The sequence below is a fragment of the Falco rusticolus genome, chromosome 9 (assembly GCF_015220075.1).
Source record: "Falco rusticolus isolate bFalRus1 chromosome 9, bFalRus1.pri, whole genome shotgun sequence".
NCBI classification, from domain to species: domain Eukaryota; kingdom Metazoa; phylum Chordata; class Aves; order Falconiformes; family Falconidae; genus Falco; species Falco rusticolus.
In genome coordinates, this window is record NC_051195.1 from 36,432,764 (window position 1) to 36,457,424 (window position 24,661).

The 24,661-nt window shown below is 40.6% G+C and overlaps 1 protein-coding gene across 1 annotated transcript in view; it reads right to left on the reverse strand.

Annotated features, from left to right (window-relative positions):
* GFRA1 (GDNF family receptor alpha 1) overlaps positions 1-24,661 on the reverse strand; it is a 143,178-nt gene that overhangs the window by 41,563 nt on the left and 76,954 nt on the right. The window contains exon 4 of the mRNA XM_037399035.1: positions 13,479-13,818. Within this exon, the coding sequence (XP_037254932.1) occupies positions 13,479-13,818 (340 nt within the window). The remainder of the gene's footprint in view (positions 1-13,478; positions 13,819-24,661) is intronic.

Sequence of the window (24,661 nt, forward strand, 5' to 3'; positions counted from 1 at the left end):
ATGATTTTTTTTTTCTTGCATATAAAAAAGGAACTGAAGAGAACCACCCAGAAATCTTCTTCCTAGGAAGAAAAAAAAAATAAACATCTTCCCCTTTGTAGGGCAAAAAACCCACAAATTAAATGAGTCCTATCTTAGTGCTGGAAAATCTCCTCAAAGTAAACTGCAGATCTTCGGGAAAGCTTACTTTAATATTTTGTATACCACTAACTGGAAAAATAAGAATAATCCTGTCGGCAAATTCAAAGAAAATCTGCTCAAACAACAGCCAGCCTTTCTGAGAAGACGAGAAAAAAAATCCCAAACCTGCTATTCTCTAATGCTTTGTGTTAGCACCAGTAAAATGATTTGTAACAGTTAAAAATACAAAGAAAACAAAGTTAATTTGTTTTCCTTGTGATAGTGGTTCTTCAAATACTCAGCAGGATAAATCAAAACTTTCAAATTTTGCTTACCAATAACCTTTGTTAATAGCAGTATTGTGTTTAATCTGCATATAATTTTTGAGGCAATTTGGTTTGATATTAGCACAGCTTGTTGCATAGGCAACATTGATTAGATTTTCACTGATTTTTATTCTCAAGGTTTTGTAAAAGTTCTTTGATGTTCTGAAGTTATCTTTGATATTTATCAGTTCTCCCTCTTTAATGCCGGTCAACACCGATTCAGTACTGGTGCAATATTTAGAAGCATGATGTAAGTTGCAGAAAATTTCTAAAACCCCATTTTTAATTTGGATCTGGTGGAAATCACGGCCTATTGGAAAGCAACTCTACAAACCAGACATATGAGTCGTCCCCAGGACATACCCCTATCGCCGGGCTAGTGGGTGCTGATTTTGCTTCTTTTGCTCTCTCTGGTTGTACACATCTGCAATTGCTGGTACACAGGGACTGAGCCTTGAGAGCCTCAGATCTCCCTTATCGCTGCCTTTGCATTAGTGATCTTCAGACCGAGAAAGACACTGAATCCTTGTCTCCCACTGACCGCGCACACGTACGCGGCGACGTCCGAGCGAGCGGTTACAACCACCGCCCCCCTTAACGGGCGCAGGGAGCGATGGCTGCCGTCCTCGGCACTCACTCGGTGATGTTACTGATGTTAGGTGAAGTCACTGCCAGCCACCTCTCCTTACCTTGCTGCTTGTGTTCAGGTACCTATTTATGGCTTGACAGCAGTAACAGGAAGAGTAGGTAAATGCCAAAGCTGAGTGACTGGGGTGGCTGCACTAATTAGTCGAAGTTGCTCTGGTGTCTAGACACCATTTGGCAGGCACCGTATAGTCACGTAAGGTATGTACTGCATCAATATTCAAAACAGAAAGGAAGTATAAATCTGACACTGAAAAAATTCAGACTAAGCCAATGAATATGTGTCATAGTGATAAATAACACCATTATAGGGGAAAAAAAACCACAACAAAACAACCAAGCCAAAGTACTTCGTTCATGGGGGTCAAATGCAGTATCCTCCGCTGCAGCTACAAGCGGCTCCCGTGTAGCTTGGGTCGCTACTACTTCTGCTGGGGTGCAGTAGTAGCAAGAGGGGTTGGTACGTGGCCAAACTAACGGCTTCATTGTCAGAGGTGCTTTTCATTTTCTCTTTGTTTCATAAACACACAGTGAGTGGGCAGCAAAAAAATGAGGCAAATGCTACATTAGAAACTCCATCAATCGGTGAGCCTCAAAAAGCCTCGAAGCAGCTCCATCCCAGGAGAGGTGATCCTCCCAGCACTTAGTGATATAACTTTGACCCATTTTTTGTTCATTCAAAGACACCAGAGCTGTGTAATACCAATACATCTCATACCTCCTGAGTTATGTACACACACTACTGAGTGCCCATGAGCAACTACAAGTTCTGACAGCTTTTTAAATACATAGATATAGTAAACGGCAACTCCACTAATATTTTTCAGCAAGATTAGTTTTTCTTTGGCTGCTACCCTCCTCAAACAATGACAGCATCTGGCCCCTGAGGGCACTACTGTCCCTACCCACCCCTGTGGCCTCCCCTACCCAGCCTATGGCCCAGGACCCCATTCCAGCAGCCACCCCCAGCCCCAGTGATGCTGTAGGACCTTGGTTTCCAGCCCCCCCCAGCCCTGCCCTGCTCAGCCATGGGCCCCACTGAGCCAGGTCTACCCATGGGCCGGTGTCCCAGTCTGTCCCCAGGCAGGTGCCCAATACTTGGGCTGCCCCTGGCTGCCCTGCTCCCTGGCCAGGGTGGTAGGACCAGCCCTGCCTGAAGGGTCCTGCCCTGCCTGTCCCAGGGGTGTCCCCATGGACCCCAGGGAGGCCTGTGGCTCATGCTGTGCCCTGACACACAGCTCTGCGTTTGTACTTTTTGGGAAGTGGGAAGGAAGGGTAAAAAAGTAAAGTTTGTTTCCCAAGACATGAATATTGAAAGCAGCTTCTCTCACAAGAGCTGGTCCAAACCTTTTGCAACACTGACAGAAATCACTACAGGATCCTGGACCCCAAACTTCAGCTACTAACCAAAAGAAGCTGCTTTTCAGCTGGGTTTGCTGCTTTTTTTTTTGGGGGGGGGGGTGTTGGTTTTTTTTGTTGTTGTTGTTGTTATTTTAATGACTGACAGCTTAAGCCCCAGCAAATATTTGATTCTGAATTTGATTTACCTCTAAAAATTTTGTTGTTCATTTGGAAGTAAAATACAGACAATCCCCAATTATACAGCAGCAGCCTATTTGGATTGCGGAATAACTGGATACAGAAACAAACACCAGAGACCACACAAGATTCATTCAGATGCCTGGTAACATCACAAATGCTTTCTCAGAGCATCAGGCACAGACACAACAGCCCACAAAGCCGGTTCCTCCAGCCGAGCACCCACACTCAACCCAATCTGGCCAGCTGACTGCCTGTACCGTGATCCCTACCGTGTCTGCCAGTACCTGTTACCCAGTGTTTTCATTTACCGGAGCCTTCTAGACATCTAGTACCACAGGTAATGGGGGAGCTATTAGCAATTCAGTCATGCAAAATGAGTAATATTTCCAGCTATGCATATCTATAGCTTAAAATTAATAGTACAAACATTGTGTTCTTTCTATTCTATTAACAAAACTCATTTTTCTGAGTAACAAGTGTTCTAAAATAAACATAGCCCATACCCATGTTCTATTACTGTATTTTATGCAAAGCAAGATAAAGTTATATACTCTTGTTAATACAATCCTCTTCCCTTCCTCACATCATCTGCTGGGGACCTGTTAGATCTTTTTACACAATGTCTGCTACAGAAAATCAAAAGAACTTAACACTAATCTCACAGTTTATCAATGTTAGTTAAATCCTCTTAAGTGACTCAAGATGATGCCTGAGTGTAATTTTAATTTAATATATAGGTTAACATACAGACCTCCTTTGGGTTTCAGGAAAACTACTAAGCTCAAATGTGATTCTAAACAAATATGATCTATTTGCAATTGGGTTATACAAATGGGTTTATACTACTGACCTTTTGTGTAATAAAACAAATTTTGAAAAATACGGTGCAAATCCTGAGCACAGGGTAATGCAATAAAGAATTAGAACAGTGATTCTCAGATGCTGTGACACAAACCAGAATTTTCTCTTCTGTTTGCAAAAAAATTACCTCACATCATTTTTGAGAGGCCTGTTTGAGAGAACATCTGGAAAGCATTCCACAGGAAATCAAACCTATATTAAATATGTTTTGCGGGGCTCTGTTTCCTTGCATAGACTTTAAGCATGCATAATGTGTTTCTGTCTTCTCAGCTGCAAAGAAAACACTTCTCTGACAATCTTCTACAAAATGATAGGCTGAAGTGTCAGTCTATGATTTCTATCAGGGGATGCTGGTAAGATTTCTATTTTGTCTGTCTCTGTACCAAAGCTCTCCAACAACATGCACAAATCCACTAGCTGCTTTCCCAGTATCATGAATTTGTGTATTTTCATTTTATTTCATTTTCTTTATGCTGTTTAATTTGAAGCTTCTAAATCTAAATGACTGTCATGTTTAAAGATGTCCAAGCCTTAGAGTGTCTCTTGATACCGTGTTATTCAGGAAAGAACGAGTGCATTACGGATAGAGTTGTTCTCACTTCATTAGCTGGGCAGACAGGAGTGTCTTTGAATTACAGGCTAGAAACCTAAGAAAAACATTGTCACTCTCAAAAAGCAAGCCAAAGAAATTAGCGCCACCGCAAGTCCTTGAGTGTGCCACTGGATGCTTACGTGTTTATTAACAACTATATTGTGAGTACACACTGAAAGGATGCAGTTCCAAGTACCTGAGAAAGACATCCATGACAATAATATTCTCTATAACCACCTGAATAAACTAAAATAGAATATTGCTGGCTCAAGCATGAAATTTGTGGAGTTTGGAGACAGAAATTAATCTTAAAAGTCCAACACAAGCTCTCTCTTTACAAGAAAAGCTTCTGTTGGCAGTTGCACTTTTCCTGAAGTTATGTAGGGATGCTTTTTGCACAGGAAAATCCCTCAGTGGCACCACGGTATGTGTGATGGCATTCCTGAAGGGAACAGTTTCACGTCCCTTTGTCAGAGACCTGGCTGAGAGAAAGAAAGGGTGCCCAGTGTGTGGCCTTGTACTCAGTTTTGTGGGGTCTGTAGGCACTCAGCAAGGCTGAAGCTCATCCTGAAGCTACTCTACAAACTACTCTGACTTCAAGAGTAAGACAACAAAAGTCAGAACTACAGCAGATAAAAGCAGATTAGAGTCTCTTTTATGTGAGCCCTTTTTTTCCATGCACAAAACAGCCCCATCAAGCAACAAGTCAAAAAGTTCTGACACCAACAAACCAACCTAGCATTGATCTTACTCAACATGTTTTACGTGGATTTAGATGCTATATGGATATATAATGCTAGTACAAAAACCACTGATTTGTGGTATAAGATTGGATAATAAACCATTTTTATCAGTTAAGGATGATGTAGCTGTCTTAAGAGGATTTTTTTGTTTCCACTGTCAAAAAAACCTGAATGCAGCTACTGAGGCTGAGAGCTGACAGTCTGTGATATATCCAGAGGTTTACAGAAGTTACTCTGAAAGACACTGTCCATTCTGAAGAATATTTTGCAATGCTGCATGATGGCCAGTTACTGAAATTTATCTCCAGCATTTCTCAATGCCTAATTAGAAAAGGCAGCATCATAACTGAGAGGACAACCACTGTAACTTATGCTTGAATTGGAACAAAAGCAAGCGAACTCAATATTCAAACAATACAGTTGTCATTTAAGAGAGTTCTTAGTCATATATGCTTTATAATAGAAAAGGTAGCTTTAATGGCTTATAGAATGTGTTTGAACAACTATAGTGTAAGCACCAGCATGTGAATGTAAGGTCATCTATTAATAATCTTATGCATGGGTCACAATCAACTCACACAGAAAATCTTTATTCAACAGTAAACACACACCAGAACACTTTTTCTGTGTCACTTGTTTTAAAACCAGCAGACAATCAAAGCATAGGAAACAACCACCACCTCCACCAAGAAGTCTTTGCGGATACTGGTACATTATTTAAATCTGGCTTCAACTTCAGAACAGTTACTCCATCAGTAACATGGTAGTGCTTAAAACATAATGAAAGCAATGCAATTTCTATTCAGTAAACATTAAAATGCTAAAATTTGAAAATATGCGTGTGGCTGTCAGTTGCTTGGTTGAGAAACAAAGTTTTATTTTTAGTTCCAGTGCTTACATTTTCTTGCAGCTATTTTAATAGATGAACTGCCATCAGAAATATTCTCTCACTGGGGCCTGATGTAGAATGATATAAATAACCTTTACAAAGTCCAGCATAATGGAATGGTAAAATCAGTTGACATTCTTTTAATTAGCACTGCCTGATGATTTACCTACACAGAACAGGAACAGCCAAATTCATCCCTGGAATAAATCCACACTGAAGTCACTGATGTCAGAGGAAGTACACTGGGAATGGGCTTGATATAATAGCTCTGTTATTTGCATTAAACTTAGAGCAGCTTCTTGCCTGTAGCATATACATGGTTTGAGGTAAATGAGAAAACATTTTGATTTATTAAAGAAAATGCTAGTATGCGATATATACATCCTTTTATTTGCCCCAGAAAGAGCAACTTAGCCAAATGTGACTAGGTGTACATTAAAAAGGATCAAAACTCTTCCCTTCAACAGATTTAACAGATTAGTGGGTGGAAACTACTCATGCAAACCCGTGGATGCTAAACTCCTCTCTGCAAAAACCTTTCAACTAACAATTCAACAAATCAGCGGTAGCAGCACTCTTACTGGAACCCCATCCAGCAAAGTAATTAAGTGCTTGCTTACCCTTAAGAACATGAGTAGCTCTAAATTTAGACCTCCATTAAAGTTTAATACCAAATTTAGTTTTCCTGGATTTCAGTATTTTTTACTAAACGTGGGTGAAGCTTCTTAATTAACATATGCAGTTTAATCGTTCCTCCCAATAAACAAACAAAACAAAATAGGTCACATTTGTCCTGCTGTAAATCCCTTCCTGGCTCATCCTTCTCATCTGTAGTCTTCTTATTTCTTAAACTATACAGGCAGTTTTCCTTTCTCACTTAGAATAACAAAACAAGGCTTTTCAGACAAAATGATACACAGAGATGAAGGACCACATCTGGATGACACAAATGCCCCCAAGACCTTAGAGCTAAAGTTTAGTGGTGGCTGTGAGAACTTCAGCCCACTGAATTTTTTTGGCTAAAAAAGGGACCGACGTGGCAGGCAGGGTATCTAAAACCAGTCTATAAAACTCTAATAATTTGTATCCAAGGTTATTTTATATTGCTGTGTGTTCATACAGACATACCTTATTTCCTCTTCCACTTTTTCAACCCTGTAGACAAGTAATAATGAATATTCAGTGCCACAGTTTGTTCTTAACCTTAAAAGTAACCAGAAAGGACTAGCAGGACCTGAGCCACGGCAGGGATACTGCCAAGGCTACACCATGCAAAACTGAGCAAAACAGCTCTGACAATGCTGAGGCATAACTTGTGTTTTACAGATAATGGGCACAAAAGAATTACACTCCCTTTTCGTGGAGACTGGGTTGCAGGAATCAGCAGAGGTTCTAGCTGACTGAAGGGATGCTGCTCCAAGAGTTTCAAGCTTGTCTGACAAGGGACCTCAGTATAAAAATGCCGTGTAGTTACTGCTTCTCGGAGCATAACCCCCCCCGCGCACGAGGCTCTCTTCATCGTTAAAGCACAAAGGGATGTGAAATTTGGGTGCAGGAATAAAGCTGAACCATTTTTCTAATTACTATAGCTTTGCATCTTTGCTTCCTTCGGAGAAATGTCAATCTCTCTGCAAGCTTTTAATCTTCAAGACTTTCTTAAGCAGAACAGAGTATAAATGAGGACTGGCCAAGCAGATCCTGGCACCACAGAATGACATCCATCTACACTTCAACAGGGACAAAGCAGTCTTGTTTTGCTGGGTGTTCTGATTTTGAGATTCCAAAGGGTTTTATGGGTATGTTTTAAGGAGGAACTGATTGATTCATTTTGAGTTTTATTCAGAGAGAAGAAATTTAAAATTACCTTTGTTTATGGGTGGAGAGGAGAATAACACTTTCTATTTTACTCTGCTAACAGAAGACATCAAGGTAATGAATCATGTAAGGGACTAGAAAGGAAGAAAATAATATGATATTGCAGCATTTTCTATCTTTACTTTGCCTTGACTTGAAAGGGTTTTGATGATTTTGCAGAGACTGCATTAATATTTTTTTCCAGGCTAGTAATTCCCCACACACATACTCTACTACACCATTACATTTTCTCTGCAGAGCACACCAGCTTCTGTCCCACCTTCCCCCAGATCCCATTTTTTGAATTTTCTTAACTGTCTTTACCCCTATTAATTCATTAACACAAATTAATACCTGGGCTTTTTTCACTTAAATAAACATGTTACCTCTAGCAATATATACATATATGCATGTATGTACATGGCTGTATATGCGTGTATGTATAAAAACCATTCTTCAAATTCAGGCTATGCTTATAGACATGAGGTGAGCTTGTGGGCGTCCTACAGTATATGGGCCAAAAGGCAGCTTTACATTTTTTTCCTATCCCACTTGGCACTGTGCAGAGAAGCGAGCTTTCCTGATGCCACGCAGGGAGCAAGCAGGGAGGCCGTGCAGGCAGCCTGAGCTTGGGCTAACCCCACTACTCTGCACACATCCTACATCTAGTAGAGGGTGAGTCAGGCAGCACATGAGGTTCTTCACCCACTCCCTGACTCAGTCTCCAAACATACAACACAGACATAGCCTGCAGGTCTCCAGAAATCAAGAGTGTCCCTGTTTTAACGTCTTTAACAGCATTATAGAAACTATGTTGCTGTCCTGGTTTTGCACACCCACAGCAAAACAATCATCTCAAGGAGTTGCCAGACAGCTTTGAGTGCCAAACTGATATAAATACCCCGGAGGGATGTAAATCCAGCGCTGTTATACAGAACCATACAATGCTACTGTGTCCTTCATGAAAATAACAATTAAGCCTCATTTTAACATGTAAAGCTAGAGCCCATCCCAGACTGAGCGGTCAGGCTTAGCAGCTGGCCAGCTGAACTGCAACCACTGCAAGCTACAAGGCTCAGAAAGGGAGGCAGCACCTATGTTTTCCCACTCATCTGCTGAATTGCAGATGATCACTGGACTGTGGCAAGAGACTGAGGGAGGAAGGAACAGGCCGAGGAGCAGGTGAGGCGTCACTGTAAGTGGCTGTGAAAGAATTCAAATGCGGCAGGGAGATGGTGAAAGTCAGATAATGACAAGTCTGGAAAGAGGAGATGGAAGGAGACTAAGCAAGAGGGAAAGGCATGAGAAAAAATGAAGGGAGGAAGTGAAGAAGATGAGAGAGAAGTCTAACAAATAGAAAATTTGAGGGAAAGGGCATATTTTTTCTTCCCCTCTTCTGCTTCCCCTACTGCATCCCCCTAGCACACCCCTCCCTGCTACTTGTTAATGCTGTGACTGAAGAAGGCTCACTCCTGAGTCAAGATGCTGGGCTCCTCTCTCCTATAGCAGGACAAAAGACTGCACATTTATAACGTCTCATTGTAGACTTTCCTACAGTGTTGAACCACCCCCTCCTCTGGCGAATCTCTCTGGGGGTGTCGGGTTTTCAGGCAGTAAAGCTGTGTGTTGCAGGAAGAGCTCAGAAGCCTTAACACAGAGAAGCCACTTTTAGAAACCGGTACTGGTATAAAGCACTTGCAGGTTTGCACATGCCTTATGGAAAAGGAGCACGGATACAGTGACTCCCCTTCCACGATAAATTATCATTTAAAATGTTCAAGAGAACACAAAGAAGAAAAAATAATTTCTTGACAAGTTTTTTATGTTTTCAGGAAACGTAGCAAGCAGCTGATTTTTTGTTCTAGCTTTTTGTGTGGATGAACTCATACACACTGATGAAAATGTCTGAATACCTTCACAGTGTTCTTACACCTGTAGACGAAGATAGCTTTCATATAGAATTAAATGGGTGGTTGCAACAAAATTAAGACTGGATAGGATAAGTGACCAGAAACTGGTTAAGACATAAGAACACACCAATGAAAGCACATTTATAAAGATTTAGCTCTCTGAATACCCAGTGCTGACAATATCTTTATTGTATTTTCAGGGAGATGACCTATCTACTGAAACCCAATAGGACATTTCATTATTATCCTTCAGACATCCCACGAGGAAAAGTTATTTAAATATATTATGCAGCTATTTTATCTCTTTTTTCTTGTTTTAGTATCAAATAGCTGTAGCCAGCAACATGTGCTTTTACAGAACTAAAGGCAAAACATTAAGAACAGTATGTATTGTAGCCAAAAAGAAAGGTCCAAACAGCTGTCCTCTGAAACTAGTCAAGAACAACTTTCTGACTATTTCACCTTAAAAATGAGCCTCAATGATTTGACCAACCATTTTGAACATGGTAGTTGTGGAGGACAACATACAGGCTGTTACTAGATTCTTATATTAACAAAAAATGCCTCATTTTATGCTACCCTTCTTCTCAGATCTTCGCAGCACATGACTGAATTGATACTGTCCTTTTAATAAATAATGTGTCTGTATCATTATCATGCTGATCAGCGCCTTCTGAACATATCCAGGAGACAGAGGAAGCACGCAGATTCAAAATACAGATTACTAAAAAGACCAAACTAATGACTCACACTTTCATTACTCAAAGAAAATAGTATTTGAAATACTGCCAAATGTGACAGTGGCAAAAATGAAGCACACTGCCCTACATTTACAGCAGAATTTTTTTTTTTTTAAATATGCCAGTCAACTTTCTGAAGTTTAATTGGTGGCTAAGGTGATCAGAACAGGAGGTTCCTCAGAGGTTTGAGCTATTCCTGGACAACATCATTGGTGAAAGTTTTTGACAGCCTATTGACTTTCCTTAGAAGTTCTGTTTATGTTCATAACAAAAAGGAACTCTAATGGCTTCTTTTTGTCCTTTGTTGTTTTGCTTTTCTTTTCAGTGAGCATTGACAGACATGCCTGAGAGACTCCAATCCATTTCAAAGCTGGATATGGACTGAGATACAAGCAGAGGCAGCAGAGAAATGATAATGAAAGTGAGCCATTCAGTATTCTGCTGAAGCTAAAAAATTAGGACTGTTCACATAAATCAGAACTTACTTGCATTTTCTAACGTTTCTGGTCTCTTTCCCTCGGTCAAGAGTTTATGTTATACAACAGACAGTTTTTTCTTAATTAGTCATTAATCTAAGCAAAGCATCCTACCATCTCAGTTAACGGTACCTGCAGTTTGGCCAAATCATTTCCCTGCTCTTAACTGTTTCAAAAACAGATTCTGTGATACAGGCATCCAGGACAAAGCTTTGAAAGAGTATCCACAACTGGATGTTTAAATACTTGTTTGGACAGACTCAGTTGACATTTTATACAGAATATGGGCAGATTCAAATCTTGCTTTTCTAAGCAAGCAGCATTTCTAAACTATTTGTCAGTGTACTTTCAGAAACCATTTAGAACTTGTCTCCCTTAACTAGCATTACGAAGAAGCTTTAATAGATGTAACAGGCATGCAAATAACAGTTGCTAAATGACTTGGTTTCACAGCAGGCAAACATACCCTCAAATTATTCTCCCATTTAGATATTCTTTCAGATTTCAAAATGAAACACAAGTTTTCAGAGTTAGAATTAGGTACCTACCGACTACTGTTTTAAATTATTCTAAACATATCTGGAATTACTATGAGGACTGATTTATCAGTGCCAATACTTTCAATAGTAGGGAGGAGATCATCTCCCCTTTTTCTCCTCCCTTGCCCAAGTCCTTGTTTTCCTGTGGGACAAGGGGAACAAATCACACCAGCTCCCTCTAAGTGCACAAGTCACAGAGACAAAATGTCTTTTACCAAATTATGGATAAGCGGGAACAGCTCTGCTGCCGGTTCCTCCCCTCCATAACAGCAGAGAGGGAAGCTATTAAATACACTAGCAGTTTAGTCGGCCCAGGAGGTATTAACACCTAGGTGAGATGGCTCTCAGCCACACATCAAGCTTGCTGTGCCTCCAGGCACAGGACCCGAGTGCTGCACTCACTGATTCTGCCCCAGAGCCCGCAGGCAGCTGCCCACCTGCTCCCTTGTACCAGTGCTGCCCCTCACCCTCACAGCCAGGTCCCACTAAGCCTTGGAAGAGAGCGAACTTGTTAATTTTGGCATTTTAAAGCAAAAGAACCTGTAATGAAACCTATTTTCAGCTCAGTGCTGGCTGCAACTTAGGGCGAGGGGAACAGAGATTTTACCAAGCTTCCCTCTGCAGCATTGCAATAAAGCAAGCATACCACCAGACATGTGAAGTCAAATTGTACAAAATGCCATTAAAAACTTAGCTGCTGAGGCAACATTAGATCAAAGCTGACCAAAGGAAAACACAGTCATGAGAGAAGTAATGACATTAATTTAACTAAGCAATTCCTGAACACTACAGCCTGGATAATAGGAAGAAGTCTATAAAATCATCTCTCCCATTTCGTTGGCACTGTAACACACTGGATGTTTGGCAGAAGTCACAGTAAAGTGAGCGTAACTTTACTAATTAACAGGGCCTGTGTATAGGGAAGACTATATATATAAGCAAAAAGACTAACGGCACAACATGGAAATAGAAAACAGGTGGTTCTGAGACTACGCATATCCATCTTTCATAAACTGCAATGGCATCAACTTGGAAGGTGCTGAAAGCAAGTCACTGGACCAAAATGAGAACTTTGGTCTACTATAAATCTGCTCTGATTTGGGTCACCAGGAAACCAGCTGCAGATTTCCTCTGAGTCACCGAGGGTAGGGTGCTGCTCACCTCCTCACCTCCGAACAACGCTCGGGCACACCGGAGTTGCTAGGGCTAAAGACCTGAGATCAGCAGCGAAGGTCTCATAAACAAACTTCAAAGTAAATATTTTACCCAGCATATGTAAGTACCTATTAAGATTGATATCATATCTTCAGTGTCCTTGACATTTAACAATAGTGTTTATTTCCTTGCTTGCTAGAATTGGATAATCTGCAAGGAACTGACACATTAGAAATGAGCAAGTGTCTTGGGCATAACTTCATAAATATGACATTAGCACAACAACATTCTAATATAAACACACACAGTGCTACGTAGGAATAAAGCATTTCCTAAGGGCGGAGGAGTGTGTATGTATGGATGTATCGCACTGAATAAGAGCTGTGTGACACTCTGCAGGGAACTCGGTGAAGGTGAAAGGACGCGGGGTGCCCTGTGAAGCAGTGCCCTACAAGCAACGTCCAGAGGAAAGGCCGGGAATTAGGGCAGTGAATCAATGACCCCCCAGTTGTACCAGCCCACCACTCCTGTTGGGGGAGGCGGGGAGATAAAACAATTCCAAAGCCAGAAGAGATCTGCAAAGATAATGGGATCTAGTCTACAAACGTGGACTCCTTTTCTTCCAATGAAGAACCCCACAGGTACTCTGTGCACTGTGAGCATTTATGAAATCTAACACGTGGCTTGTATCCAGTTATTAGTGCTCACATGTAAGATCAAATGAAAATAAATCCCATTACAATGAACAATTTTATTCTCCCCTTGCAACTAATGGGACATAAAAATCTTTCTGAGACACTTCATAGAGACACCTAATGAAAATTTTTCCAACCAAAAAATCCGTAAAAATTAAACCAGGCGTTTAAGGATTCCTCCATGGTGCGAGGGAGTAGCATCTTTGGAGAAGGCACACCCTGTGACCAGATGCAGGCTTGTTGCTCTGTTAAGGATGTCCTAGGCTTTTGCTTTTTTCCCCTGACTCATCCTTTTCCCTAGTGGATATTCCGACCCTTGGGCAAATCCAGCAGTACCAAAAGGTTCTCTCTGGTACCTCATCAATCACTCCCCTGCCATGTGCTATCTTACCTGCAGATGTAATTCTTCTTGCAGGATTCTTGTAAATTCAGGCAGTTTGGTTTCTCCCTGTCCTCATATGAACACACAGGAACAATAGTCTGCCGTCTCCTTTCTGTACAGGCTACGTCTCGACAGGAGCAGAAGAGCATCCCGTAGCTGTGCTTTGGGGGGACTTTGTCAAAAAATAGCCGGAGGGCCTTATGACATTTCCGCTTGTTACAGATCTCATTAGACGTGCTGCTGGTGCAGGGGGTTATGTAAGCAGATCTGAACCTCTTGCAGGTATCATTTAGGTTACAAGCTTTTGCTGCATCCAAGCAATTGTTCCCCTTTGAAAGTACTGGCTCCACTAGAAAAAACAACACAACAGCAGTAAGAAATGCGTCACAGTTATATTGTGGTTTGATGTTTGCGTTCATTTCACTGTTAATGAGATCCTGGTTACGTATTTGTTACACACAAAACTTTCAGCGCCAGCAACTGCGACCACTCACTCCTCACGTTTCCTAGGGTAATGGTTTAACGGGTGAACGACAGCACAGGCATGTGTTAAGATCAGAACGCTGGCAAATAAATGATGATTACAGCGGGCAGGCTACACTTCATCTTCATGGTAGCGGACATGCAGGATGAACATTGGGTAAGCCTTGGCCTCACTAAAAAGCTGTTAAAACCACTGGTAAATGGGAAGCAATACATTTGGCCCATCACGCAAGAACGGAGTGAGGACGTGGGCTCCTAACCCTGGCTTGATAAAGCCCTGATACTTTTTACTTTTTCCTTGAACAGCATAAATGACATTTAGTGTGCACACTGGGTAAGAACGCTGAAATGTAATTTGCATACTTTGCAGAATGTAAAAGCCACGTGCCTGTTACTACAGCTTTTGAGGTAAAGCACCCAGACAGGAGGGAAAGCAGGTGCAGCCCCACAACTGTGGGCTCTGTGAGGCTACCCACACAGGGCCTATAAATAACCTCCATGCTTAGTTAAAGCCACTTTTATAAGATCTATAGATGCCATCTGAGCCCTGGAAGTTTTATGAAGTTTACAAGCTTTGAAGAAGCTGACGTAGAATTAATAAATTACTAGGAAAGAAACATTTTAAAACAAGGAGTATGTCTGTCTCTCACACAGACACACATGCACATGCTACAAGAAGTTGTAGAAAAAATTGAATTCAGATAAATGTTAAGACTATAATTATACATTTCATTTTGCAATACTTTATCCAGATATTAAAACCCAATATATGCTTTGCTTGAAAATGAAGGCAACTAGCATTAGAATGCAAAATTCAATTAAGAATAATTATAATGCTGTTTTCGATATTAGGAAAGTCAACATCACAGATCCAAGAAAATACATTAACCTCCCATTGCTACAGAATTTGCAAGTTGAACAAAACATTTTGCAAATACCTAAATTCTGCAGCAACCTCTTAGGGGGGATGGCCAAAGATAAAACATCTCAATCTATCTAAAGCTCTAAGTTCCTCTTAAAAAAAGCTCTTTTCCTAGATTTTTCACCTATTCCCAAAAACTCTGTTCAAAGCGCTTCTACAACTCAATACCACTCCTCTCCGTTCTTCTGCCACTGTGCCTCCAATTCTCTTTTTCCGTAGCAGGAAAAGATGACACAGCATGGCTGACATGCTGCACATGAGGCACTGCACTTGTTTGAATTGACTGTGCCCAAGACAGGCCTTGGATGCTAACACACGCTTAGCATTATACAAATATATCACCTGCTACTATCCCATGTATCTTAGCTACCCAGAAATAATGCAATGCATAAGTAGCATTAGATTTGTTTTTCACTCTAGCAATATCCTGTAACTACATTCAGTGGGTTTGTACATTTAACCTTTGGACATTTAATATTCACACTCCAAGTCCTTCCCATTCTCAGTTTCTTGCACAATAAACTGCAACTCTTTCCTTCTTACCTTCATAAATTACAAAATTATAAACATGCAACATTTGACTATAAATTAACAGAGCCAAGCATTTCTTATAATAGCAGCCTACCACAGTTGAAGCAACACCAGATGCAGAAGAGATGAGATGTCCAAAATCCAACCCTCTCATAAAACCGTAACATTTTTATATAAAATGTTGTAATTCATTAACGTACAACTATAATCTTAACTATGAACTCTCAAAGTTTTTTTATACAGTATATAGAATTATATGTTTAGTACAAATATAATTGCTATGTAATCTGCAAGGCATATAATTATGCAATATATGAATAGTACATACTAATTACTATGTGATTGCAGAGTAATTACATGGTTATTTGTGCCTGGGAGTCAACTGCTGAATTCCACTCTTTAAAACAAGATTCTGTGGAAGACCACCGAATGAGGCATTGCAATACAGACATCAGCTTACTATACAATATATTATAAAGCACGCTTTTAAAAAAAACACCCAAGGTGTAATAAAGCAACTCTTTGCCAATAATCACATACATGTTTTCCATTAAGGGTCCAAAATGTAACAAATGCTGCTACAGAATTAAAAAGCACCATGAACATGAACACCTCAAAAATCAAAAGAGACAGGTCAATCAATCTTTTTAAAAAGCAGAGCATAAGCCAATTCACTGACAGCACAAAAAGCAGTGAAAGCTAATCTTGGATGAAATTTGAATTAGGTGCACATTGTTCACAAACAATCGTTATACATATTCATATCTTTCATGCAATTAATATCTACCCAAGACTCACATTCTTCTACTCTGTACATGGACCAGGTTTTTCTGGTGTTGGTTTTTTGAAATAGCCCTGGCTGTAACATGCCACTTGCCTTTTCTCTTTTGATACATATGTCTCTAGATACTGTTTCTGGCATATTTATCATCACATTACACAAATTAGTTTTACCTTCTAAAAACAAGAATAACATGCAACATGTAAGAGAGATGCATCAACTGCATTTGAATAAAAAAAGACTGTCTAAACCAGCTGTTCTCTTTAATGCCAACTTCTTCCAAGCTTTTAAATCACATTTTAATGTAAAACTTACAATCCAGAAGACACTTTATCCTTTATTTTTATTGAAAAAGTAGCACATAATTATTCCTAGGTCCTGTGGTAACAACAAACAGTTAACAATGCTAAGAGTGTTTCTGAGGATTACTTACACAGCAGTAATATATAAGGTCAAAATTTCACCCAGCTTCTGTTCTGCAAAGCTTGAATTATTAAGGCAGGCAGGAGTTTGGCTCGTACTAGGTACTGACTACGTTAAGAGCAAATGGATCTATTCCAGAGCTACTTTTCCTGCCAGCATCCTTTGGGAAAGGTTTGTGTAAGGAGATCCTTTTTCAGTTCCCTCCTCTTGGGGCACTTGGATATGGATTGAGAGTGGTCGGAGCAGCAGCCTGGAACCAGCAGCAATTCCTTGCCACCACCATCACCTTCCTACCCCGAGCTTCCTCTCTCCCAAGTCTGCTTTGCCTTGGGCCCATTCTGGGCATTTCTGCCAAACCATGCAGCTCTCCACTCCTGCCAAATCACTGCAGACTCCACGGTCTGTTACTTCCAGGCAGGTAGCAAGTGATGCCTCGTGCCTGTGTGCAAGGCACTGGTTCCCACCCACGGCACGGATCTGCCAACACCAGGACGCCACCTCCCAGCAGAAGTCACCCGTAGCCGAAGGTGCTTTGCTGCCGTGGGCGCTACCCTGATGTGGTGCAGGCAGAGTCACGGCAGAACACGGCCAGCGCCAGGAGCTACTGCCTTGGTGGGAAAGCAGCAGCTCCTAACACCCACGGCATGAGGATGCCCAAACACACCCTCCTGGCAAGCGGTTTGCTGTACTCCATCTGCAGAATCTCTGGGGCAGCAGTAACTGGCTTACGTGGGACCCTGCCTCCACGTGGGTCACCAACACGTGCATGCCAGCTGAGATGTTTTTTCTGATAAACTGATAAATTGCTGATGAAAATGCAGGCCCTGTGTTATAGTATAAGGTGTAACCACCTTCATATTTGTTCTCTCTTGAAAATCCCCACCCTGGCCCAACACTGTTAGAGCTGCAGAACAGTTCCGGACTCAAGCTCCCATGCGGCAGCAGAAAGCATCCAGCCAAATGCTCCAGTCTTTTATCCAGAGATGTTTCTAAAGTTTAATAGGGCTTCCTCTGCCCCGTGTGATCTTCCTTATGTTTCATCCTCTTAATCTTTCAACTTCCTTGCATTTCCATTTCTATTTCATTTCTGCACCTCCTGAGCCTTTGGCTGTCTTTCAACTCCTGTTAACCCCATGGTGCACAAGAAGGGATTCTCAATGGGTATTGGGAGCTTCTCAGTCATGCTCCCACTAGATGGAAGGAGCAAAAGGACTAAACTTGTTCTACAAGATTCTTATTTCACAGTAAAAATGGACACTTAGTTTTCAATTTTCTTACAGCATATAAAAAGCAAGTTGCTGAGGTTGCCATTAAAATTACCATTACTATTTGCAAGTAATTATCATTAGTAGGTTTTCTAGCAGTTTTAGTGAAGGGAATGCTGTAAAGAGAGTAGCAAATGTTAATGTGATGGAAGCCAAAATTACAAACTGATAGAGGTGACCACATGGGTATGAGCCTATTCCAACACAGGTGTAGAATATGACATATAGAAACCAAAACAGAGAAGAGAACCATGATCCCACTTTAACTAAAGTGCTACTAGGTAGTTCACTGAAGTACTCCTGTTTTGTAAGAAAAGCAGATTAAAAAGTAAGGAAAGCATGGGAGACATTGTCATCTGCATTTTAATGGATTCAAATAAACACTCCATTTTCCGGGACAAATTGTTCCTAATCCCAAATGGCAGATTAAAAATGAGTCATCCCTGAGAAATGGTGAGGCCGACGCACAGATTATTCTGAGGTTCTACTTGTCTTCTACTAAGCATTTAGAGAACTGTCAGGCCTAGTTCAAACCCTTTCAATAATCATAATAAGCAGGTGGTCTACTTTTTAAATTAAAATTAATACATTATCAAGCTATAACCAGGACTTTCGGAGTACTACCAAATACAAGAAGGGGCATATTGAAATTACAGTTGATGGCACCAGGTGACAAGGATGAGACTTACTCCCATGTGTAGAAAGGCACACACAGGGCTGGAACAACAAAAGACCTAAACAAACAACACTGCCAAAACCGAGACTTTAGGTTCTTGAGACCAAAGCTGGAACTTTTTACATTCCTGGTCAGTCTTGTAAGTCTTTGATAACACAATTTCCACAGGTCCCTAGAAATCTTTTCTGAAAGCACCCATAAATCTACTTGAGGAGGTAAGGACTGTCTCCTGTCCAAGCCCCACAGAGATCCAGAACATTTACATTGCTTAGTATGAACCAGCAGATGTGATCTGGAAGTGTTCCTCACTCAGCTACCATGTTATGCATAACTGCTACACCCAAAGCCTTTTTCAAAGCACCCTGGCCTTTGTTTTTTATGAAACTCCACTAATGAATCATCAGCCAGGATCTTGAAGACTTTGGTTCAATGCCTTCCTTGACCTGGAGATTCAGAACCACTGTTCTCCTTTCCCAGAAGGGCTCTCCAACCACCTCGTTGTAGAGTGTTCTCAACAAGGTGCATGGGAAATAGTACATATTGCAAAACACAGGAGAGAACATGATGCTTCAGCCCAAGGATGAGAGCTCTCCCCGGGAGGCAGATTGCTGAGTTCTGGCCTGCACCCAGGAGAGAGAGTTCTCTCTCTCACATGAGCAATGACTGGAAGCCAGGATTCCCCCCCGAAGATGACTCCCTTAATTGTAAGTCTGCAGAGGCGTGATCCCACTTGTGCTCTCTTCTTCTCATCTCTTCTAAAAGAAAATAACCCTTTCTATACCACGGCTCCTCCCCTTCCTTCCAGACCAAGCTGCTGCTTAATCCATAGGGTGCCCTCCCAGGCCATAGAGAAGAGCAGAGAGTAAAGGCATCCCACTTCCTTAAAGACTATTCCGAGCACTAATTTAATGATTAAAGCACTACAACATCTTCTGCTCGATGCCCATTAAAAGAACAGCGGAGCTCTCCTCTCAGAAGCATACACTGATTGCTGTGTGCACAGATGCACCTGCCTGAGGCTGTGAATCTGGCTCCTCAGGTCCAGAGTCTTCCAGCAAATCTCAGTTTCTGTATTTCTTATTGTCCATCTAGACATATATTGTGCAGGAGGTTTTGCTGGTGTTTTGGTGTTTTGGGTTGTTTGGTTTTGGTTGTTGTTTTGGGGTTGGTTTTTTTTTTTTGGGGGGGGGGGGTTGGGGTTTGTTTTTGTGGTTTCTTTTTGTTTGTTTGTTTTTACACAGTATTCCCTGTGCACTTCATAAAGATTCTGAGCATCCTGCTAAAGATTTCAGATATCACCTGGATGCAGGGGCTCCTGACTTTTAGGTGGATAAATCTATCTCGTTTTGTTTCTGGAAGTTTAATTCTCCTAAGAGGGCCACATGCCCTACGTGCTGCATTCTGCATTGCCCAAGATCACCACTGGATCTGGGCTCTAAAACTGAGTTGAATTCATCTACATTTAGCGTTAAAACCTGCCACCTGCAGTTGACCATTTCCAGGTCTATTTCATAGACACTGCAGATAAAGGTTGCAAGAAATTGCAGCTCCTACGCTGGATATGTGTTGATGACAAAGGGAAAAAACGATGCCTTAAGATTTCCTTTGATCTTTACATTCTTTTCTGGGGAAGAATGGGGAAAGGCAGAGCAGAAACTTGGAGGTGACTGTGCCCTGTGGGTGGGCTGAGGGACATCTGCTAGCCTTACAGTTATGTAAAAGTCTTATAACCCTACAGTGACTTGGTTTAAATTTTTGTTGCATGAGAACAGGGAGGAAGAGCAAGTCCTGCTCCCCTCTGTTAGCAACATTGTGGTCTGCTGCTGAAATTCTGTCTTCACCCATACGAAATATCCTGATCTATCACCTTTCATTTCTGCTACAAATCTAATGAAAGGTTATGCCAGGGTCCTTAATTTTCCACGTGGCACTAAGGACAGCAATTTTGCATTACGTTCATGCCAGCATAGTTAAATTCATTTTATTCACTAGAGTTACACTGAATTTTCAATAATCTAAGTTCAAGAATTTGGTTCTTTAATGCTACTTTCATTTCTTCTGTCCAAGGTATCTCATGTAGGAGGCAGAAATGTATGAATAAACCCAGAAGCTGATAAACAAAGGAACTTTCAATTGTTGCAAACTGATCCAGTCACTGTTCCTCACATTACTGCACCGATTATTTAAATTCTACTCCAAAGTTTTAGGGTGTAAATGTCATTTTAATGCATCTGCAGTGCACTAGCATTAGGGATGGATCATGCATAACTGGGACCATATACAGAATATATTTTTTTTCCAAGGGAGTGATCTCAGTCATTCCATAAACAATTCATGCTCTGTACCGAGTCAGAGGCTGGTTCTGTGATGTGGAAGGCTATCGCCACGGTTTCAGCTGAGTTCTTATAATTAATTTCCTCTTAAAATATTCAAAATGAAAATGTCTTACTGAATATGCTCTCACGTTATACAGTTCAGTATTTTATTATTAGCTAAATACTAAGTCAATAGGATTGAGAAAGAACTAGCACACACAGAAATACAGAATAAACCTGTGAAAATATTCAAACCTACACGGTTGCCATGAGAAGTGATTTACTGCACACAAGTTCTCAAGACACAGTGAGGGACTGTTTACCAAAGTCATGCCAATTTACAGGGCAACTTTCAGCATTTCTTTTTATTACTGCAGAATTGAATTCACAACTTGTTTCCTCTTTTCCTCAGACTTGATTAATTACCATGTTAACATAACTACTGTTCTCCGGCTTATAATGGGCTCCCTCTAAAGTGCTGCCCCAGCAAAATAAACCAGGAGAAAGCTTCCATCTCTTTGCTCTTGCATTGCAGTCCTTTCTAATCTCACTATTTTTCAAATTTATGTCCCATTCCAATAAAGCTTGTGTGAATATTACAGCAAATCAGATAATACAAGGTTATGACCCTTGTAATTGATCCTTCAAGGTTCTTTTTGCCTTTTTCCAGTTGACGTGGTAAAAATTACATTTAGATGTGCTTGTTGACACATGAGAATTCACTTTGTTGCTCATATACACTGTTTTCAGAGAGATCATGTTACATAATGATGTATTTCTAGTGCTTTATTTTTTCTGTACCTACAACCCCATTAAGCTGTAAGCAAACCTCCTGTGGGGCTGTAAGACTACAAGTATCAAGGGGGCAATGCTCCCATACAGATCAGAGGGATACAGCTGGAGAAAGTATCATGTGAGTATACAGGGTTAAACATTAGCTAGTGTTTTAAAAGATTTTAAAATAAATAAAAGCAGCTTAAAAGTTAAATTTCCATTTGTCGAAAAAATACACACTTTAATGAACACAGACCATGTCTGCTGGCACTAGAAATCAGTTATCTGAAGCAATGGTTTCTGTATCACATGACCACTGGAATAAAGTGATTAATTGGACTGTCTCAGTAAATGCGATCATTACACTTTTAATTAACCTTTTCAACCTCTTGCACCTTTTAGTTTTGTTATACATTAGTTTTTTGCAGTTCCCAGTTATTATGCTTGACTAAGCTTAAAACAATGCAGAGTTCTGTTCAAAAGATAAGAAAAACAATTCAAACAGCTCTTACTGTTCCTAATAAAATACCACTGATACTGTCATCATAAGGGTAGTTATAAATCAGGTGGAGGACAGACATTCTGAACTCTGTGGCTACGTTCCCACCTAATTTTTGTTTTGGCAGCACACTGTTATTTAATGGCTCTGACTACCAGGAAACCAGCTTTTGAAAATTCTTCCTCAACCTAGTTATAATTACTCCATATAAATCATAGAATGATCAATTATAACAGTCTTAGCTTCATCCATTATTTAAACTTAGCATTTGAATCTACGCAGCAGGAGTGCAGGAAATTCCAAAGTCCTTTCTCTGCTCACTAACTGCTTTATTCCTGAAGTCACGCCAGTTACAGAAAAGAAGGGGCCAGATATGCTCTTAGCTTTGACATCGAAACCTGAAATAACTACATATTTCAGACGAGGAAAGGTTTTTGGCTCTGCAGATAGTATTTTTTCTAACCACACTAGTTTTCTATTGTTGAAATTAAATTTTTTGCTTTCTTTATATCGGTGCAGCAAAATTAGAGGAGTTCTACAATTCTATACACTGACAGCACAGTATATTCCTACTTTAAAATGGCCTAGATCTTTCTCATATATATGCATACAGACACATCTGTATACACGTGTATGCGTACATAGAAAGTTTCAATACCACTTGACTTCATGTCTCCTTTCACAAGACAGCAACTTATTTATTAATAAGCATGAGAAATAATCTAAATGGTTTTGTCTAACAAGGCTCCTTTTCAGATATCTGAGCTCAGATATCTGAAAAGTCTGATGGAAGGAGGAAAGACACTGAAAAGAAATGAACTTTCACAAAGGCTCAAGCAAAATATCCAAACTTTCTTCATACAAAACTTCAGAACTATAACTGGATTTCGAAATAGTTAATGAGGATTTTTAGAGCATTTTCATGAACTAACTATATATATTGTACCTATGCAAATTATTTAGCTTATGATTATTACTTTTTTGTACCCTGTCCTATTTCAGTCTCAGTTCATAATATATGCTACAAAATGTAAACACAGGGTCTGTTCTGAAGTTTAATATTTTGAAATTTTCCAACACATATTTGAGTGTTTCAACTACACATTAAGAATTCCTTTGTCAAGAAAGCTGTATTTTTCTGGTTTACTTTTTTCATTTCATTAGACAATAAAGCTGTTAAAATGTGGGAAGTGAACACGTGAAAGTTTTAGGATACATTAAAAGAGTATAGCGGTTCTTTTTACATGTGCTGAACCACACTCTTTCTCAAATGAAAGAGTAATAGGTGAACCAAAGGGAACGAGGTCAAAGGTGGGAATGTGAACACTGTCCGGCACAACAGGAAAATGGCTGATAAAGCCTTCAACTTACACCATAAACCTACATATAAATGGTCACAACTCCAACACCAGGAGCAAAAATATAAATCCGTATGTCCAAATTCGAGCATCACATGAAATTCGTCCATGGACAAAGCACAAGTAGAGGCTCAGCAACTACTGCAGAAGGAAAAATTAACTGGTAGGATTTTCAATTTTCTTTTAAAATAAGATGTGAGTATGGCCCACGGCAACTCTTTTCATGAGATACAGAAACTCTTTCTCAAAAGTCTAAGTGGTAACTCCATCTAGCTAATCAGATGGACAAATGCATAAATGGAGGAACTCCTCTATGGTCCTCAGTGGGGCGCAGCATTTAGATTCAAGCAGAGGAAGGAGATGTCAAGGAAGGAGAGCTTGTCAGAGCAGGAAGGAAATTCTAGAAACACAAGACCTCATACACAATAAAGCTGGCATTCATTTTTTATCTTAGAATCACAACATTGCAAGGATTTCATAAAATAATCCACCTTCCTGCCCCACAGCAAGCCCAACTACAGCCAGACTGAAATCTGGCTACTGCTGTCCTAGACCTACCCAAATTCAGAGGACCAGAGCGCACACATGCAAAAGTGCTAAGGCATCTGCCAATGTCCCTGTGAGGCTGACCTCCTCTCCATAGAACTTGGTGGTCAGGGGAACTCCTGATGGCTGGAGCAAATTAAATGTCACAAGTATCTTCAAGAAGGACACACAGCATACTGGAAACAACAGGCAGGTCAGCCTAACCCCAGCTGCAGGGATGATTACTGAGCAAGCCCTCCTTTGAAGCTGTATCCATGCACATAAAGGACAAGAAGGTGATGAAAAAGTCAGCATGGATATACAAAAGGCAAATCAGGCCTGACTGCCTTCTACATTGAGATGAATGGTTCCGTGGACAGAGGGAGAGCTCTGGGTCAATTTACACTGACTTGAGCAAGCCTTCTGATACAGTCTTCCATTCTAGTCCTTGCAGCCAAGTTGGAAAAACAGTTTGGATAGCAGGACTACAGGGTGGAAACTGGCCCTGCCTTGAGTGGGATCTCAGTGACTTCCAAAGGCCTCTTCCCACCTTAATTATCTGCCTAATCTATGCCCTAACCTGTTTTTCGGTAAATCCACAGCCTGTTCAATAGCTATCCAGTATTCCCTATGTACCCCA